Source organism: Sturnira hondurensis, unplaced genomic scaffold, assembly GCF_014824575.4.
Source record: "Sturnira hondurensis isolate 20B ecotype Veracruz unplaced genomic scaffold, ASM1482457v3 Scaffold0016462, whole genome shotgun sequence".
In the NCBI taxonomy this organism is placed as follows: Eukaryota; Metazoa; Chordata; class Mammalia; order Chiroptera; family Phyllostomidae; genus Sturnira; species Sturnira hondurensis.
Window position 1 is genome coordinate 523007 of NW_028089093.1, and position 19387 is coordinate 542393.

Below are 19387 nucleotides of genomic sequence, written 5' to 3' on the forward strand. Positions count from 1 at the left end.
TCTCATGGACTGGAAGAGACATATTGTTAAAATGTCTATATACCCAAAGCAATTTGCAGACCCAATGCAATCCCTATTAAAATTCTAATGGCAGCCCTAGCTGTTGTGACTCAGTGGGTTGGGCAACACCACAGAACTGGCATAAAAACAGGCACACATATCAAGGGAACAGAAAAGAAAGCCCAGAAATAAACCCATGCCTATGCGGTCAACTAATCCATGACAAAGCAGGCAAGAATACACAATGGGGTAAAGACAGTCTCCTCAGTAAACAGGGTTGGGAAAACGGGACAGTTAAATGCAAAAAGAAAAAGAAACTAGACCACTTTCTTACAACACATAAAATAAACTCAAAATGGATTAAAGACTTTATAAGGCCTAAAACCTAAAACTCCTAGCAGTAAACTCTGACATCACTCTTAGTAATATTTTTTTTGGATAGGTCTCCTTGAGCAAGGGGAAAAAATTAACAAATAGAACTATGTCAAACTAAAATGTTTTTGCACAGCAAAGAAAACCATCGAGAAAAGGAAAAGACACACTGAGTGGGGGAAGATATTTTACAGTGATGCATCTGATAAGGGGTTAATATCCAAAATATATAAGAAACTCATACAGCTTAACACCAAAAACAACACAGAAACAAACAGTCCAATTTAAAAATGGGCAGAGGTGCTGAGTAGACATATCTCCAAAGAAATCAATAGACGTGAAAAGATGTTCAACACCATTAACCATCAGGAAATGCAAATTAAAACCACAGTGAGCTATCGCCTCACACCTGTTAGAACGGCTATCATCAATAAACCAACAAACAACAAGTGCTGGTGAGGATGTGGAGAAAGGGGAACCCTTGTGCACTGTTGGTGGGAGTGCAGCCACTGTGGAAAGAGTACCTATGGAGTTACCTCAAAAATGAAAAATGGAACAGCCGTATGACCCAGCAGTTCCACTTTGGGAACACCCCTGAAGAAACTCAAAACACTAATTCAAAAAGATTTGTACCCCCATGTTCACTGCAGCGTTGTTTGCAACAGCCAAGCCACGGAAGCCACCAGAGTGTCCTTCGATGGACTAACGGCTAAAGAAGTGGTGCATATAAAACAGAGGAATATCACTCCGCCACAAAAAAGAATGAAATCTTGCCATTTGCAACAACATGGATGGACCTAGAGGGCATTATGCTTAGTAAAATATATCAGAGAAAGACAAATATCATATGATTTCACTTACTTGTGGAATCAAAAAAAATAAATGAACAAACAAAATAGAAACAAATTCAGATACAGTGAGCAAACTGATGGTTGCCAGATGGGAGGTGGGTTTGGAGGCTGGATGAAAAAGGGGACGGGATTAAGAAGCACAAACCGGAGGTTATAACAACACAGTCATGGGGATGTAGAAGTACAATACAGGGAATATGGTCAACAACGCTGTGATAACAATGTGTGGCGCCGGACGGGCACAGAGCTCCTAGACTTACCGCGGTCAGGGGCGGGGGAGGCCACTTCATAATCATACAAATGTCTAATCACCATTGTACCCCTGACACTAATATAATATTGTATGCCAACTATAATTTTAAAAAAGTCACACTTTTCATAGTGTGACTTGTGCCTACGTGGACTTTGATGTGCCACTAGGTCAGAACAGTCTGAATTTCTTAATTCACTTCCCCAAGTTTCCAGCAGTTCATGCTGCCTTGTTAGGTTTCCGTGAGTCCCCTAAGGGCGCCTATCTTGCTTTCTTAGGATTGAGGGGCACCCTAGTCGAAACTCTCCTCCCTAATTCAACCAGATTTGCTGTTTCTGGCGGCCGGCGCCGAGTTCCTGAGGCTTGTCAGGACCCTGTAGATGAGGTCAGCTACAAACCCAAATGTGGCGCCCCGCGTCTTACCGTGAAAAACTAGCGTCTCTCACAGCCCAGTTTTCCTCCTGGTAGGATTGAGACAAGCCAGCCCAAAGAGCTCAGAACGCACAGTGAGCGGAGCTCAATCCGGAAAAGTTCACCCCGCGCCCGCGAGGCCGCGAGCAGCGGGGGCTCCGTGGGTTCCTGCGCCTGCGCGGAGGAGCAGGTCCCGGGGTCCTGAGCACCTGTCCGCAGTACCATCTTGTCGCCAAAACTTTAAACCGTCGGAACAATTTAGTAACAGTGCGATTGGCCCTGGAGAAACAAGCCTTGGACTGCGGGAGCCAGAGCCTCCCGGACAGCCCAGGCCCGAGCGAGGCCGGCAGGAGCGCAGGATCCGCCGGAGGTCGGGATTCTGCGGGGCACGCGGGGCACGCGGAGCCCGATTCGCGAGGGTCAGGTGAACGAAGCAGCTGCAGCCCAGTTGGGGGCCCGCGCCTGGGCAGGCGTTTCCGGGGAGCCCAGGCTGTCTTGGTGCCGGTTCAGATTTGTCAGGTGAACCTCCCTTTCGTGGGGGCCTCTGTGCCAACTGCCGTTTCAGAGCTCGTTGGCTCTTGTATAACAGGCTTTTATCTTCCTAAATTGTTCCCAAGCTGTGTACTATCAGAGCTCCTTGTCCCTTTTTGTAGAAGTCAAAGCTTTTACCAGCTGAACTTTATATACTAAACGAGAACGGGCCTAACCAGTGGTTCTCATTTCTGTGCCTTATTAGAATGGCCTCTGGAACTTTAAACTTTTCTTTTTGTTTTTTGGTATTCTTAGGTTTTACTAGATTCTTTGGAACCTGGTGAGATGGCAGTCTTCCTCTCAGATTTTAGTTTAATTGGTTGCTGTGGAACCTTCGAGACGCAGGTGTCTGTTGCTGTTATTATTTTTTTTAAAGCTCCAGAGGTGATTCTAATGTGTTTGTGATTCATTCGTACAAAGGTGAGAGTGGGCGGTGGAGCCTAAACACACGTTCAAAATGCATGTGATTAAGTAGCGAAATATCAAGTGGGATCATTAAATGAGATGTCTGTGACCCTGCTGGGTACAAAGCCCTGACAAGTGCTCCCGGAGGACAGTGAGTAGAAAATGAGTTTTGCTGCAGCCCGGGATGCTGCTTCTGGCCTTCGTAAATTCGGAACCTCTTAGGCCCGTTACCTCGCCCCAGCGATGAGGATCTCCAGCTGTGGCTGTGCGGGGCAGGCCCTGCCCAGAGGTCTCTGGGCGAGCTGAGGATGGGACCCAGCCCTCGGTCTCCACCCGACCCCTGAAGTGCCCCCAGCCATGGATGCTCGCACCCCGATGCAAGTAGCAGCCCTGACAGGGGGCGGGGGCGGGGGCGGGGGCGCGGGGGGCGGGGCAGAGTAAAAAAGCTGCCGGATCCTCTTCCAAATTCAGTGTGTGCACTTGGAAGGGCAAATACCCGTTTGAAGTAAGAGGCTTCATTCCCTGCTGTGAAAAATAAGGGAGGAGATTTTCCTCCCCACCCCTTCTGTCAGAATATTTACCTTAGAAAACTTGTAAATACAAGTATTTTCTCAGCCTCTTTGAAATATGTCTTTTTAGAAACTGAGTAACCCTCTGTCAGCTGTACGACTTAGGAATGTCTTTTTCCAAGACCCGGAGCCACCCGTTGACGCACAGACAGCAGGAGGGAGCTCGGCGATCCCCCAGTTCCTGCGGGAGCCACCTGCAGTTCTCTTAGTGAACAACTAGTTCCCGGTCACCTTGGGAACGTGTCTGCAACGGGGTGCGGCCGCTGGGCGTAGAAAAGGCTGAGATTTCTTTCTGTCTCGCAGTCGCTCTCTGGGCCAGTTGCCTGTGATGAGCATCGCATTCTGGTTTCGTGCTCAGGTGATAGTAAAAGGGCTTATTTCCCCACCACCTTTGTGGAGAGGATTTCTGAGCTGAGAGATCTGGGTTTTTAAAAAAATTATACTTCCCCAGCAGTCCCTTTACCATCTTTTTCACTCATGTCTTCAACCATGGGGAGAAGTACTTAAGTTATGTAGGTGTTTTTGTTATAAACCTCCTCCCTTCTATCCAGCTTCTAACATAGAAGTCAGAATGATTTGAAATAGTGACGTTATAAGAAGTTTAGGTTATGATTGTAGTTTTTCTGCGTGTGGTTGAGTAAATACATGCCAATGTCATGTTGAATAAGAAATACAAGTTAATGATTCCCACTTCTTTAACAGAAAAAAAGAAAAAGAAAGGAAAAAGAGTTGTTTGGTTTTTAATTTTGTATACACATTTTTGACAGGTAGAAATTAGTTTTTTTATATTCCAATTTGTTCATCTTTCTCTATGTGATCTCCTTCATTTTCATTTGAAAAAAATTAATTCAATCATTGGTTGAAACAACTTCCCAACATGCCTAAGTTGTGGGTTCGATCCCCAGTCAGGGCACATACAAGAATCAACCAATGAATGCATAAATAAGCAGAACAACAAATCGATGTTTCTCTTCTCTCTCTCTTAATAAATATTTTTTAAAAATTATCAAAGTAATACATAGTTTTTTTAAAGGGCCAAATAATTTTACATAGCTTATAATGAAAAACAGCAGGGCCTTGCCCTGTCCATCACTGTCTCAGAATCAGGACTTGCTCAGAGAACGAAACAGGAGGAATGACATGGAATGCAGGAGCTGTGACAGAGACCCTGCCTGACGCAATTGTGGCAGCCTGTTGAAGTCTAAGGCTTTTGCTTCTGCATCTGGGGCCTAAAATCGTCAACGCAGGCTTTCTGGAGAGGAAGATAGACTTGCAGTGGAGGGAAGAAAGGACTTGAACTTGCAACACTCTCTCACGCTTGCAAAGCCTCCATCCAACTTGGAGGATACAGGTGCGCTTCCTCAGAGCTAAATGTACGCCTGGCCCCGGGGGCAACAAAGCCAGAAAGTCCCATCTGAGTTCTTCCCTAGAATCACTAAGTAAATATATGAAATTGACTGAATTCCTGAATTTATTTCCTCAACATGTCATTTATCTCCCTTGCAAGGGTTTAAGAACCATTTACTAAATAGTTCTTACATAGGACTAAATGCTTCTTATTAAATAGGACTAGAAACTGGTGGTTGCTTGCCACAGTTGGGCAGTCTGAAAACAAATGTGTCTGTGTATGCATGCTCAGTGTAGGAAAGGTGGAAAACACAGACAAGTATAAAGAAAACGCACACAAATGCAGTCTTACTTAGGCATTCCCCTCTTGTTTGAACTCAGGTTTCTTCTTGTCTCTCCCTGGAGCTGACCGCTTGGCTTGTATTTTGGGGGGTGTAGGAGATAACCCTCCTACAAAAGGTACAGTTTACGTATCTGATATGAGGTAAAAATGCAGTTCCTAAAACATGCCCAGGGTAGCAAAGCAAAATCCACAAATGCCCCCTAGTTCTGATCCATGACAGATCATTCTGAGTATGCATACTGTACCTATGTATTTACGTACACACACATGCACTCATAAAATAATCATATATATTTTATTCCAGTGTCCTTATGATTCCGCTTATGGCTAAAACGCAATTGCAATTCGAACTTCTCTTTGGAAAACTTAGCTCTGGAAAAGATTTTCATGGCCAAGAACTTGAGTGGTTTGGGATAATTTGTTTTTAGCTACTCATGATAAGATTTATTTGTGTAAGAGAAGTAGTGAAAGGTCATCTTAAAAACATCCTGTTATGGGGGGGGGAGAGTAGCAGGGGGGAAATGCAGACAACTGTAATTGCAGACAACAATAAAATAATTTTTAAAAAATCCTATTAAAACATGTCCCTGATCTGGGTAGAGTTGCACCTGGTTTGGTGGTGCTTGTCTCATCAGCCAGGGACAAAGTAACTCCTCATTTATCCCAGGCTGGCTTTTGGTCTGTGCCCATGCCTTGTTTATGCCTTGGACACATGGGGAAAAATCCTATTAAAACAATCTAATCTAATCTAGAATATAACAATTTGAAAAATTCTACTTGAGTTGGCTGTTTACAAGAGAATTGAAGTTTAAGCCAAAGTTAGTATGAACTAGCATTGATTCAAATACTGACTGGCATCTTAAGAGCATCTAACTCTACACTAAGCACCTACTATGAGCCAGGACCTGGGTTAGGAGCTGTGGGAGTTAGAAAGACCAGGAAATAAAACACACCATCTCTGCCCTCCAGGATACACAGGGCTGGGATGAAGCCAACGGAAGTAGAAACAAATGCAATAACAATAAAATAGAGATTGATTTCAAGGAGCCATGGACATAGAGATAATTTGAGGGCCTTAAGCCACAACAGTTAAAAACAAGGATATAAAAAAGTTTTGCATGGTATGTTTCTGAAAAAGGAACAGCTCTGAAAAAAGACCAGCAGGCTGATGAAAAAGTTCCAACTTGCTCAGCTACAGACACAGCAAGATGCTGCCTGAATCCTTGGACTTATTTGTGGAGCTGGAAAGGATGTGAACAAAAACAGAGCCAGGAAATGAGGGTGTCAGGGGGACGCATTTCAGTTGCAGTGAGAAGGGGGAGACAAAGCTCAGAGTAAATACAGGCTAGACAGGCCTTTGATTACAGGAGAAAAGGCTCAAATCTACCCTGTAAGCCCGGGAAGCTGCTGGCATTCATGGAGGAAGAAAGTGAAAATTCAATCTCTTTCAAAAGATACAAGTATCAAATCAATTTATAAAAAAAATGGTCAGTATGTGCTCTGGTTTTTAAATATTTCCTCATTTTCGGCCCTGGCCAGGTAGTAGTTGGTTTGAACATCATCCGGATATGCGAAGGTTGTAGGTTTGATCCCCAGTCAGGGTAAGTGCAGGAATCAATCAATGAATGCATAAATAAGTGGGACAAGGACTTGATGTTTCTTTCTTTTCCTCTTGCTCCCTAAAATCAATAAAAATAAATAAAAATGTTTCCTCATTTTAATAAATGTCTACATTGTGTTCATTTTATCAGTCAGCTATTCTTTGACCTTCCTAAAATCTATTACCTATTGATGATAAACCTTCAATTTATGAGTGCTACAACATTGCCATTTTCTATTCATACCATTTTTTGGATTGAAGGCACTATTTAATCATTTAAATGAAATAAATCCAAAGTAAATACATTGTGAAAAATATATTTTAATACATTGTGAAAATACATTGTATTAAAATGTATTTTTAAAATACATTTTAATACATTTAAAATACATTGAATATTAGAATTTAGATAGTTATTTACAATGGTATTTACAATCAGTTTTTCTATAATTTTTTGTGAACAGAAAGATAACTATATACAGAGCTAATTACAGACACAAAACTATCTACAGATGTTCCTTTCTGGCTCACAAACCCTAACTGTGTAGATAAGGGTAACGGTTAGTTCAAGGTGCTACGGCTCAAACTCATTATGATTAAATTAATTTTGATCAGTTCTCCTGGATTAATTAATGCCGGTTAAGCCAGAAGAAGCAGGTGTGCACAATCTCCACTTCTTTCCATTTCACACTGTTGCTCCCTGACTTGACTTGCATTTGAAGTAAATCTGTACCTGAGTTCTGGGAAATTTCATACACAATAGGTCTTCTAAGTCCAAGGCATTGTTTTAGGCCTATTAATATGAGTTCATAGCAGGTGGCTTAACTTTAGGGTAGACTTTTTTTTAGCTATCAATGCTAATAACTATTAAACCTTTATTTTTAATTACAAGAAATTTTATTGTTCAATTACAGCTGACCTATTAATCATTTTTATGACCATCTAATGGTTTTTCTAACAGTAGCCAAGAAATGACCAAGTGAGATGCCTGAGCTGTACATCTTTCCCGTGTGCTCTTAGTGAAGGTCACTGCCTGCACTACGAAATTTTACAGTCAGAATGAAAGCCTCGTTTTAACTGAGAAGGTACGTGAGAACATTCAGATCAACAAAATGATTCTGAAGCCGTTTGCTGTAGAAAAATGAAAGTGTTAAAAGGAAAGGCCTAGACTAATACAATTATCCACCAATCACTTTCCTTCAAGTTAAAGCAGCCAACAGTTTGCCACAGCATTTTCTAGATGAGAAATAAAGTTTGCATGACTTTGGGACAGCTCTGTTGGTCATAGCGACGTTTTATATGGTTTGGTTCTCAATCAGAAATCCAAATCTTAATTCATATTTTGTTTTTACACAAAACACAATCCATTTTATGGGTTGCTAGAAATAAATTATGGACAAAAATAGATACTATGTTCCCAATTGTCTCCCTGGGAAGACACACATACAGAATATAATATTTAAGTTCAAAATATATTTAATTCTTTTATGTCCTTTTTGGTTTCCAAGTAACTAGAAATAAATGACCTAGTGATTACTGGGTAGTAGGAGGAAAACTTTTTAGTCATTTTCTCATCTAAAGATTTCATTAAACAAACATGTGGTATGTCTTATAGTATTATAAATAGACAGTAACTGGAAGTCAAGTTTTACTTTTTAAACTACAAATGATTGGCAACTGTTTCCTTAATAGTTATTGCAGGAGTAGGTCCAACATGAGTCCATATATAGCCTTTCTCTGGTCTGGTGGGAACTGTGGGAAATGGTGATGATCGTGACTTGAAATATTCAGAGGGTGCATGACAAACAAATTCCAAATATTCCATCTTCCTTGGAAGATCCTCCTCTGGTCCTAAAGGCAGCCAATGGAAAGGTTAAACACATTTTTAACACATATACCATTACCATAAAATGTTAAAATACCCAGACACTAGGAGAAACCACTCTGGTGGTGACTTGACATTAGCCCTTAGAACATGTATTACTCTGAAGTTACTCTATCATTTTTTTCTACTTATTCCAACTGCTTAAGGAATATAGCATTCTCCCCAAAACAGTGACTCGATATGGAAAGGAATCTAAAAAACAAAATTAGCCTTATTTAGTGTTTACTACATGCCCACACTGTTCTTAGTACTGTCATATATCAATACTTCGAATCCTCACAAAAGCCCTCTGCAGCAGGCACTATCATTATTCCCATTTCACGTGTGAGGAAAATGAGCCAAGAGAGATGGAGGAACCTGTCTAATATCACACAGCTAGGAAGTGTGAGGGCTACGAGCCCAGAGTCTGGCTGCAGAGTTTACGCTCTTGAATCTCAAGGTTAGAAAGAGGAGGGGGAGCGAAGCCCAGGTGGTTCTGCCACACCACTGCCTCTGCTGAGAATGCTACCCAACAGATCGGGTGAATGCGGGTCTACCCATTTACATGCTTACAAGCAGAAGGCCAAAACTGGTCATGTAATGAACTTGACACGAGGTGAGGATAACAGTGGAATGTTATTTGTCCCTGAGTTCTCACTGAAAAAATTTCACGTTTTTTTTTCTCGGGATGCAAAAGTGACACATGCTCATTACAGAAAGGTTAAAAAGTTCAGAGTAATTTAAAAACTCAACGCTTTCAGAACTGAATTAATCAGCAGCTTCTTGTGAGTCTGCATGAAGAACTGTTTGTACCACCCCTTTTGGCAGCTAAATTAATAGAGTACAGTGGCTGCCATTTCAACAATCGACAATGATTTGTCATAAAAGGTCCAGAATGATGTGTGCAGCATGTGAAGGATGCGCATTGAGAACATGGAAGATTCTAGAAATAACCATGCTAGTTCCTTCAGAAATTATTTAAATTTTTTTTATTTATTTGTTTTTAGAGAGAGGGGAAGGGAGGGAGAAAGAGAGGGAGTAAAACATCAACGTGTGGTTGCCTCTCACATGCCTCCTACTGGGGACCTGGGCCACAACCCAGGCATGTGCCCTGACTGGGAATTGAACCAGTGACCCCTCAGTTCATAGGCCAGCACTTAATCCACTGAGCCACACTAGCCAGGGTTGAGTGAATTTTTACAAGTAACTAAATAACCTAGTTCCTAAGCAATGAATTCTTTTAATAGTTTAATCCTGGGTCACTCAGAAAAATCTTATCCACATCACTTTTTTTTAGTAAGTGCATACTGCCCTAACTCAAAATAACTGATGGCACTCCAACCCTCACTATATAAAATGTGTTTCATGTTTTCTATAGAACTCTTTATTGTACTTAATGATACTTATGCTTCTTTGTTATGGACTGAACTGTATCCCTCCTGAATTCATGGTGAAGCCCTAACCCTCAGTGTGATGGGTATTTGGAGACAGGGGCTTTACGGAAGTAATTAAGGTTAAATGAGGTCAATATGGGTGGGACCCTAATCTGCTAGGATTAGTGTTCTTGCAAGAAGAGACTGAACAAGGAGTATGCACACTGAGAAGGTGGAGGTCCACAAGTCAGGAAGAGAGCTCCACCAGGAACCAACCCTGAGAGCACCTCCACCTTGAACTTCCAGCCTCCAGAACAGTGAGAAAATAAATAAAGCATTCTGTTGTTTAAGCCATCCAACCTGTGGTATTTTGTTACGGCAGTCCTGGCAGACTAATGCATTCTTATACATAATAACAGGGACTTACCTGGGTTCGAGAACCTGTCCCATTTGTCAAACTCACCTATGATGTAGGATGCAGGATCAAATTGGTCCCTGGGACTAGAAAGAGTGGGAATGAGCCATGTCAGCGCTGCGCTCTTCTCGCAGTACTGGTCCTGGATAAAACCCCTGATCTGAGCATAGTAGGGTTTTCCGTCTTGTTCATCAATCACAGAAACAACATCTCCAATTTGGTAATATACTCCCTGGGGGGAAGAAGATAATCGCATATTTAAAGTAGAAGATCACCACAGCTATGAACTGGAACTTCCTTAATGTAAGAGTTTTCAAAGTGGCCAATAAAAGGTTGCTGAAATAGACTAATATACCAATGTTTATATGGTTGATGCCAATTCTAAAGTTGTTTCACTTTTAAATAAAAAAGCTTCATGTAACACAACTTGCATGTGGAGGGGACATATGTCTATAAAAATATTTTGATTTTCTATTTGGGCTAGAGCCGCTGAGTTGCAGGAAGGTTAAGTGACTTGCAGAAAGCCACATAAGGCAGAGCTGTGGCTGAGGTTCCTACCCCGGCTGGGCAGTCTATCTCTGGACTGGCTTGAAAATCATTGCTTATCTGGTGAAAATACACTCTATATATCTTCCTCCTCAACCATTAATTAAGGAAAGGAGATACTATATATTCAAACCAGAGAAATAATAAAAACTAATTTTTAGCCCTGGCTGGTGTGGCTCAGTGGATTGATCGCTGGCCTGTGAACCAAAGGGTCGCTGGTTCGATTCCCAGTCAGGGAACAACATGCCTGGATTGCAGGCCAGGTCCCCAGTGGTGGGGGGAGGGGGGCATGAGAGAGGCAACCACACACTGATGTTTCTCTCCCTCTCTTTCTCCCTGCCTTCCCCTCTCTGAAAATAAATAAATAAAACCTTTAAAAACAAACACAACAAAAAAACCTCATTTTTATTATGATTGGTCTTTAGGATATAGTCACCCTCAATTCACCATACCTGTCCCCATCTCACTGGCACCTGTCTCTTGCCCTCCTGTTCACTGGTATTCCTGGCATTCATACCATACCCTCTTCTTCACACCCAACTAACTCACCTGTGCATGTCTTGTGTTTGGACCTCTGCCATCTACCCCATATCCTCTTCCCTGGGTCTTGAACTGGAAATAATCTCCTATTTGAACATCCATAATGGCTCATCCAAATATTTATGACACTCAGCACTTCCTTAGGTGGATGTAGACCTGATAGACCAGAGTCCCCCTGGTGGACCCTTTATCCATAGAGCCGAGGGGGACTGCTGCATCTGGATGGTTACGGACGGGTATAGTCAATGTGGGCCACAGTCCACTACTGGCTAGTTAATGGACACATGGTAGACAGTACTAAATTTCTGATACTTGATATAACAGGTCTCACGTGCTTTCCATTAGGACATGCCTAAAAATCATCAATACACTAAGTTTTTAGCTTAGCTGTGAAAAAATGCACAAATTTGAAAATGTGATGATGATCATTATTACTATTCACTGAGTGCTGAATCTATAAGATGCTTAACATTGATGATCTCACTTGACGCAGTGTGGTAGTTCCTATTTACAATCCTATTTTGTAGACAAAGAAATATTAGTTGGTCCTAACCTTATAGCCATACAAGTACTTTCCCAAGCAGTAGAGCCAGGAGCTGAGCTCTGAACCTGGGCTCTGGCATCAGGTGGCCTCACTCCATGACTTACTGGCTGTGTGATGTCAGACAAGTTAACCTCTGCGACTCCAGGTCCTCCTCCACAAAATGGGGATAATAGTACCTACTTCATGGAGTCGAATGAGTGGAACAAAGCATGTAAAACGCTCGCCTCAGTGCCTGATAAATAGCAAGCACACACTGAATTTTGGCTATGTGTTAAGAAAAACATAGGAAATGCTGGAAATATAGCAGAGGCGTTTGCCTGGTGTACAGACTGTTTTAGACTACTCAGATGCTGGGCTAACAAAAAAGGTTATACTCAAAGTATAATCGCTTGTGTTTCCCAAAGTTCAGGGCACTTAGGTCAAGTATAAAGCACCAACTCACACCACTGCCCCCACGTGATAGTACTTAATGGTTACTGTCCCTGCTGGGCCTGCCAGGCCTTACAGGTCTTCTCTATGCTCTAACTGCTTTCCTAGTTTTCTGGTTCAAAAATAATGAAATGTCACTTCTCTCACTGATGTATTGAATGCCCATGGATTTTGGTCCTAGGAAACCCAACCTTCTGCTTTATCAAATAATGTGGACTCTTTCTTTCCCACCATGGACTTCCAGCAAGTGCCAATTCCCACTGCCCTTACCCTCTCACTTCCGCTTACAGGCATTTTAGAATCTCTGTGCCTACTCTATCCACTTGTCTAAACCTTGCCTCTACCCTTCCCACTTTCAGTGCCATCACATTGAGAATGCTGGCTCACTCTTGCACAACTTCATACCATTTTAAAAACAATTCCCATAGTCTACATTTTAAAAGTTCTTAAGGTCCTCATATCATATTTCCATAGATAACTTCCCCTCTCCCCTCAGCCCTGGATGAGATGTTTTATAACAGCTACTCCTGGAAGAAACAGCTTAGAAAAGAACAAAAGCCACAATCACAATTTGTTACAGAGTAGCAGAGACCTCAGACTAACCCAACATTTTAGAAAGTAGGCCCAAATCTCCCTTCAGTAACACTATCCATGTTTACCTTGTAGAAAATTGATTCTGCAGTGATGATGGTCGAAACTGACTCAGGAGCTTTGATGGGCTATGAAAAAAAAAGTAAAAATATTGGCACATTCATACTGTGTCTGTGTGTGAACAGGCATTTTTCCAGTCACATATAAGAGTTCTGTAATTTGAAAAATACTAAATTTGTTGTTTGGTGATAAAAACTGTAAGAAAAAGATAAATGATTTTGTTCCTGAATGTTGTGGCTAAGCACAATATGAATATTCCCACTGCTATTTCTGCTACTAGTAGCTTAAAAACTGCTGGAAACCAGAGGACAAGCTTCTGATTATGATTCTAAGAGCCAACACAAGCCCTCTTAGAGCTTTATTGCACATTAAAGTTTTAGTTATAAAAATATACTGCCCCTAATGGCCTGAGCATGACCCAAGTGGAAGTAATAAAAAATGGCTAGATGAGCACTAAGTGAAAAAGTGTTCTTCCCTTGACGGACTTTCCCATCTCTGTAGCCTAACTGCGGAACCAGCTAAGATACTCGATGTCATCAGAACTAATATTCTAACAAGCCTCAGTGAAGACTAAAAGAAACTTCCTTGGAAGTTCTTAGTAATCTGCCACCACCCACCAATCATTAAAGTCCATTCTTAAGCTGAAATACACACTTTTATGTAATGCAGAGAAAACAGGCCTTCCCAAACATATCTTGGTATCGTCCTTAAAGAGGCTACTAGAGAAACTGATATTGAAATACCTAAAAAGAACATATTCTACCATACTTACAAGGAAAACATGTTTAAATGCTGTGACTACAATCAAATGAATATTTACTTAACATGTTTTGTCTAATCAACAAATGTCTAATTTTTAGAAAGCAAAATTATTAAAATCGTAATATTTTACAATTTTAGGGACAATTTCCATCAGTAAGAAAATAATCCACAATCCGCACAATATATTGGACTGCCCCTTTTGTGTTTTATGAACAGATATTCCCAACTTCAGAAATGCTTTTACTGGTAAGTCAAGCATTCCCGTTCTGAAAATGAAAGAATACCACACTGAGGTTTTAAAAAACTGTCTCTAATGCATCATCCATTGTGTTTGACCATATCCTCTTGTATTTACAAGGATAATGAGAATTTACTGTGCTAAAAATGTGCTTTCAAATACCCCACCACAAAACTATCAATATTTTCTTAAAGGTTTAGCAAATTTTTACTTCATATTCCTCAAATTGATGTCAGTAAAACTCACTTTCTGGGGTTATAATAACAAATAAATATGAAAATGAGTTCCAGTATTATTACTTACTTAGATCTTTAAAGAATAAAAGAAAAAAAGTTTTCCTACTGTACTTGGCCATAGGGTAATCCTTTGCATAAAGAACCCAATAAAATGCACCCAAGGATTATGTTTCTCCTAGACTTCCATTTTATATTTCCCAGAGAAAAAAAGGAAAGCTCAAAAAAGAGAAACAGTACTACTAATTTCATAAACAGTAAACCTTCTGCAACAGAGCTCAAGCCTCTTATAAAGTCTGCACCTCTCCCCACCACGAGAAAAGAGCAACGGAGGGGGATGCAAGCCGGGTCAGGGCGCGTTACAAACACAAAGCCACTGCCGCAAAAAAAAACCACTGTTCACAATCATCTTACGTTTTTTAATTTAAAAATATGTCTTCTCCCTTTTCCTTTAGTGGAAACTTTCTTCTCAGCAGCTGGAGCGGATTTGTACTTAGTGTTTCTGAGCCGAGCCGACCTCCTGTGAATTTCCTGCTTACTCTGTTATAAATTAGAGAACAAAAAAAGAGAAATTTAAAAAAGGTTGCTGTCCCGATACAACCATCTTACAAGGATCCCAGACTGTGTACTTCATACGGACATTCAAAAATGAAGCAAGAGTGCGCCTTTTCTTCTTCCTATGCGGGGTAATCACATACACTGGGCTAATGAAAACAGGGAGAGCCCTTGGCAAGCATCTCTGGAGTCTCCAAAAAGCTGTGAGCTCTTACCGCAGGACAAAGGGTAGGCCAAGGAGTTAAGTCTAGCCAGTGTATTTATGAAAAGCCACTAACAACTCAACTCTCCACCGCCAGAGGGCGCTCTAGCTACGCCACCGCCGGCCGTGGACTACTTACGCTGCCCTTTAGAATAATGACATTGTACTATTACTAACATGCCACAATGACAGAATACCCTCTATGAACAGGGACAAGTCCAGTAGCAGGACCCTATTTACGTACCGGTGTATATACGCGTACGTACTGAGATGCCCGATTGCTACCCCAAATACGGGGATTTCCCAAGGGTTTTTCATTTTCTTGCTTCTCTAGACTATACATTTCTCGCAAGAAAAGGTGCTCAGAACGGGCCGCACTAGCTAAGATGTCATCAGGGGCTGTGGACAGCCCGGCCCGGAGGCGCTTGCCCGCCCGGCCTTCGCCTGCCCCGCTTACCTGCTTGCCGCCTCCTCCCCCGTTGCTCTGAGAAGGGGCGGCCGAGGTGCCGGCGAGGGTCGCCGCACTGAAGCCACCCCCTGCGCCGCTGCTGCCCGCTGTCCCGCCAGCGGCCCCCGCGCCAGCGCCGGCGCCCCCGCCGCCCGCGCCGCCCCGGCCAGTGCAGTGGTGACAGAAGATCTCCCCCTGCGAGCTCTTCTTCCACATAGAGGACGACGTGGTCTTGCAGACGCTGCAGGTGGGCTTCAGGCCCAGGGGCATCGTGGCCGGCTCGGGGGGCCCCCGCGGGCGCAGCGACACCGGAATGGCGACGGCCGACCCCGGCCGCCCGAGGGCCGGCCCGCCTCGTCCAGTGACAGGAAGAACAGCGGGGGCGCGGGCGCCAAGCTGTCCACGCTGGAACCAGGCCGCAGCCGCGGCCCGCTAGAGGTAGGAAGACAACTCCTGCCGCCGGGTGCCCAGCACCTGTGGCCACTCCAGACCCACGGAGGCGCGGCCTGGGCGCGGCCTGGGCGGGGCCTGGCCTGGGAGGAACCCAGAACAGCGGCCCTGAGGGGGCTTCCGGCGATGGGCGGGACCCGCCAAGCTGGGGACCCGCCTGACCGGAAGTGCCTCACCGGGAGCGCGCTCATTCAGTTTGTTTGCTGCCTGCAACTTTCTGACGGTAGAGCTGGGATAGGCAGGTAAAATACAGGAGGTCCAGTTAATTTGGATTTCAGATAAGCAACAAATAGTTGTTTTAATGTGTGTATCGTATGCGATATTCGTGTTTATCTGAAATAAGACTTAACTGGGCGCCCTGTATTTTTGCCAAGTCTGGCGCTCCTACTTAGGACCCCTTTACACTCTTAAAAATTATGTTTTGACCCCCACATACTTTTGTTTATACGGACTATAGCCATGGACATTTAGGTGTTAGGAGTTGAGGTAGACATTTCAGCCTAAGATGTCAAGCACACCTTCCTTAACCATTGGGTGATGTCATCGTATGGCCTGTAGTCGAACAAGACACAGTGAGAGAATGAGAATAGAAAAGGCAAATAACTGGCTTGGCACTGTTGGGAAACCATTTTGACCCCAAGGACTCCCAGAAAGGGCCTTGGTCAAGGCCTAGACCGCACTCCAGAATAGCAGGTTTAGGACAAGCTCATTATCAAAAACCAGCCCTCTTCTGCTAATGTCTAGTCAGGAAGAGGAGTCTGTCTCTCCTCAGCTTTACTTGGTCAAGTGTGGTTGAGTACCTGTCTTGATGATCCTGGGGTTTTGGACTTGATATACTTGGAGGGATCTTGACAAACGTGTTGATGATATGGGTTGAGGGTGGAGAGGGGCAAAACAAATGCGTTGAATGCCTATGATGTCATTTAGTTCTTATGACCACTCTGGAACAAGATATTAGTATCCCTATTTTACTGTTAACTGATCAATAGAGGAACCATGATTTGGACTAGCTGTCAACATGGTGGCTGCTCTAGGCATCACATCTGGACCAGCCTCTAGAGCAGCTCCCCGGCCTGGGCTGTGGCTCAGTCATCCTCACTCTGAGTCTAGGTTTCCCCAGTAGTAAAACAAGATATAAACTACTTTCCAGGGCTGTTAGTGGGGATTGAGGCCAATTGTAACAGTGGTTAAAGAGAATAGGTAGAGAATATTGTTTCTTTATTTTAGAAGAATGTACCCTGTGAGGGGCATTTAGGTATGAAATTTCATTCTCTACAATCTCTTTTTCCTGGTAATGTATTCCCCTCTGTATCTCATCTCGAAGGTACAACCTCTCTGCATGGAAAACTTTGGCCCTTGGCTCAACAGCTTCCTCTCCACCAAAGGACGCCATCCTCACTGGGGTAAACGGCCACGTGTATAATGGCCCAACACCCTGTTTTCTCCATTTCTCCTCTTCTCACCGATCTCCATCTCCTGTTCTGGACAGCTCCCATACCTCTGGTCGCATCCTTTACCCCCTGAGACGTACAATTTTTTTTGTTGTAAAATTTTTTTACAACGTTAGTATCCAACTCATTCTTGCACAACTAACCACAAAGTAGTCACACTGGGGCAATCAAATTAAGAAATAGAACATTACTACCATAAGAGTCCCCCACCACCACCACCACACACATGGAACTTATATGAAGACATAACCACTGTAATGACTTCTAACACTATAGATTTTGTAGATTTCCTTTGGCAGGTTAAGGAAGTTCCCTTCAATTCCTATTTTCATTGTGAATGTAGAACTTATCTGATGGTTTTCTCTATAAAAGGATCTTAATGCTTTTTCTTCTTTATTAATAATATATGAATTACACAGATTTCTGAATGTTAACACTGAAACTCCTGGAATGAATCCAGTTTGGCCATGATGTACTATTCTTTTCACATATTGCTGGATTTGGTTAGCTAATATTTAAGATTCTTGCATCTATGTTCATGAGTGAGGTGGGCTTATAATTTTCTCTTCTTGTAATACCTTTGTTGGGCTTTAGCATCAGATTATGTCAAGCAAAGTAAGGACTTCGGATAGAAAAGTATTCAGTGCTCTTGTACGTGCTGATATGAAAAGATCCCAAGTCCTGGCTGGTGTGGCTCAGAGGACTGAGCACTGGCCTGCAAATGAAAAGATCACTGGTTCAATTCCCAGGGAGAGTACATGCCTGCGTTTTGGACCAGGTCCCCAGCAGGGAGCACGTAAGAGACAACCACACATTGATCTTTCTGTTCCTTTCTTTCTCCCTCCCTTTCCCTTCTTCTAAAAATAAAGAAATAAAATCTTTAAAACTAAAAAAAGAAAAGATCTCAGATGTAATTAAGGGGGGGTAAGCCATAAGTTTAGCCACAGAGGTGAAAGACCTATATACCAAAAACTGTAAGACATTAATGAAAGAAAGAGGAAGACAATAAATGAAAAGCTATTCTATGCTTATGGGTTAAAATATTAATATTATTAAAATATCTCCACTACCAAAGCAATCTATAGACTTGATGCAATCCATATCAAAATTCCAATGGCATTTTTCACAGAAATAGAACAAACAGTCCTAAAATTTGCATGGAACCACAAAAGACTCCAAATAGCCAAAGCAATCTTGAGAAAGAAGAGCAAAGCTGGAGGCATCACACTCCCTGATTTCAAACTATACAATAAACTATAGTAATCAGAACAGTATAGAACTGGTATAAAAACAGACACACAGATCAGTGGAACAGAAAGAATAGCCCAGAAATAAACCCATGCATGTATGGTCAGTTAATTTTCAACAATATACAGTGAAGAAAGGACAATCTTTTAAATAAACGGTGTAAGGAAAACTGGACAGCCACATGCAAAAGAATGAAACTGGACCATTATCTCCTCCTTTAAACACAAATGAACACAAAATGGACTGAAGATTTGAATGTTAATGCCAGAACCCCTGGTATTAACCTAAATACCTAAAACTCCTAGAAGAACACATGGGTGGTAGGCTCCTTAACATCAGTCTCGGCAATGATATTTTGGGAAACTGACACCAAAAACAAAAGTAAATAAGTAGAAATATATCAAACTAAAATGCTTCCACTCAGCAAAGGAAACCATTAACAAAATGGAAAGGTAACCTACCAAACAGGAGAAAATATTTTGCTAATCATGTATCTGATAAGGGGTTAATATGCAAAATATATATCTAGAGTTCATACAAATCGATAGCAAAAAAACCCCTGATTTTTCAAAAATGAGCAGAGGATATGAATAGACATCTTTCCAAAGAAAACATACAGGTAGCCAACAGGTACATGAAAAGATGCTCAACACCACTAATCATCAGGGAAATGCAAATCAAAAATCACAATGTGGTATCTCTTATATCAGTTATACCATATCTGTTATAATGGCTATTATTTTAAAAAAGACAAGAAAT

At 42.2% G+C, this 19387-nt stretch overlaps 1 protein-coding gene and 1 non-coding gene across 2 annotated transcripts; one reads left to right on the top strand and one right to left on the bottom strand.

Moving 5' to 3' along the window:
* Positions 1-5661: 5661 nt before the first annotated feature.
* LOC119001009 (small nucleolar RNA SNORA48) lies at positions 5662-5795 on the top strand. The gene has a single exon (XR_005069461.1). It is a non-coding gene; the product is annotated as a small nucleolar RNA SNORA48 (small nucleolar RNA).
* A 1636-nt stretch (positions 5796-7431) lies between these two features.
* GATAD1 (GATA zinc finger domain containing 1) lies at positions 7432-15977 on the bottom strand. Its single transcript, XM_037066069.1, has 5 exons — positions 15489-15977; positions 14689-14814; positions 13050-13109; positions 10380-10563; positions 7432-8530 (listed from the first exon to the last, which is right to left on the bottom strand). Exons 1-5 carry the CDS (start codon positions 15747-15749, stop codon positions 8340-8342), a joined length of 822 nt encoding a protein of 273 aa, XP_036921964.1. The 5' UTR covers positions 15750-15977; the 3' UTR covers positions 7432-8339.
* Positions 15978-19387: the final 3410 nt, after the last annotated feature.

Bases quoted from the DNA above. Each gene is read 5' to 3' on its own strand.
- GATAD1 (XM_037066069.1), bottom strand. From the start codon at position 15,749: ATGCCCCTGGGCCTGAAGCCCACCTGCAGCGTCTGCAAGACCACGTCG. The intron at 14,815-15,488 runs GTAAGCGGGGCA...AATTTATAACAG, and splicing joins GGGGAGGAGGCGGCAAGCAG to AGTAAGCAGGAAATTCACAG. The intron at 10,564-13,049 runs GTAAACATGGAT...TCTTCCCCCCAG, and splicing joins CAGAATCAATTTTCTACAAG to GGAGTATATTACCAAATTGG.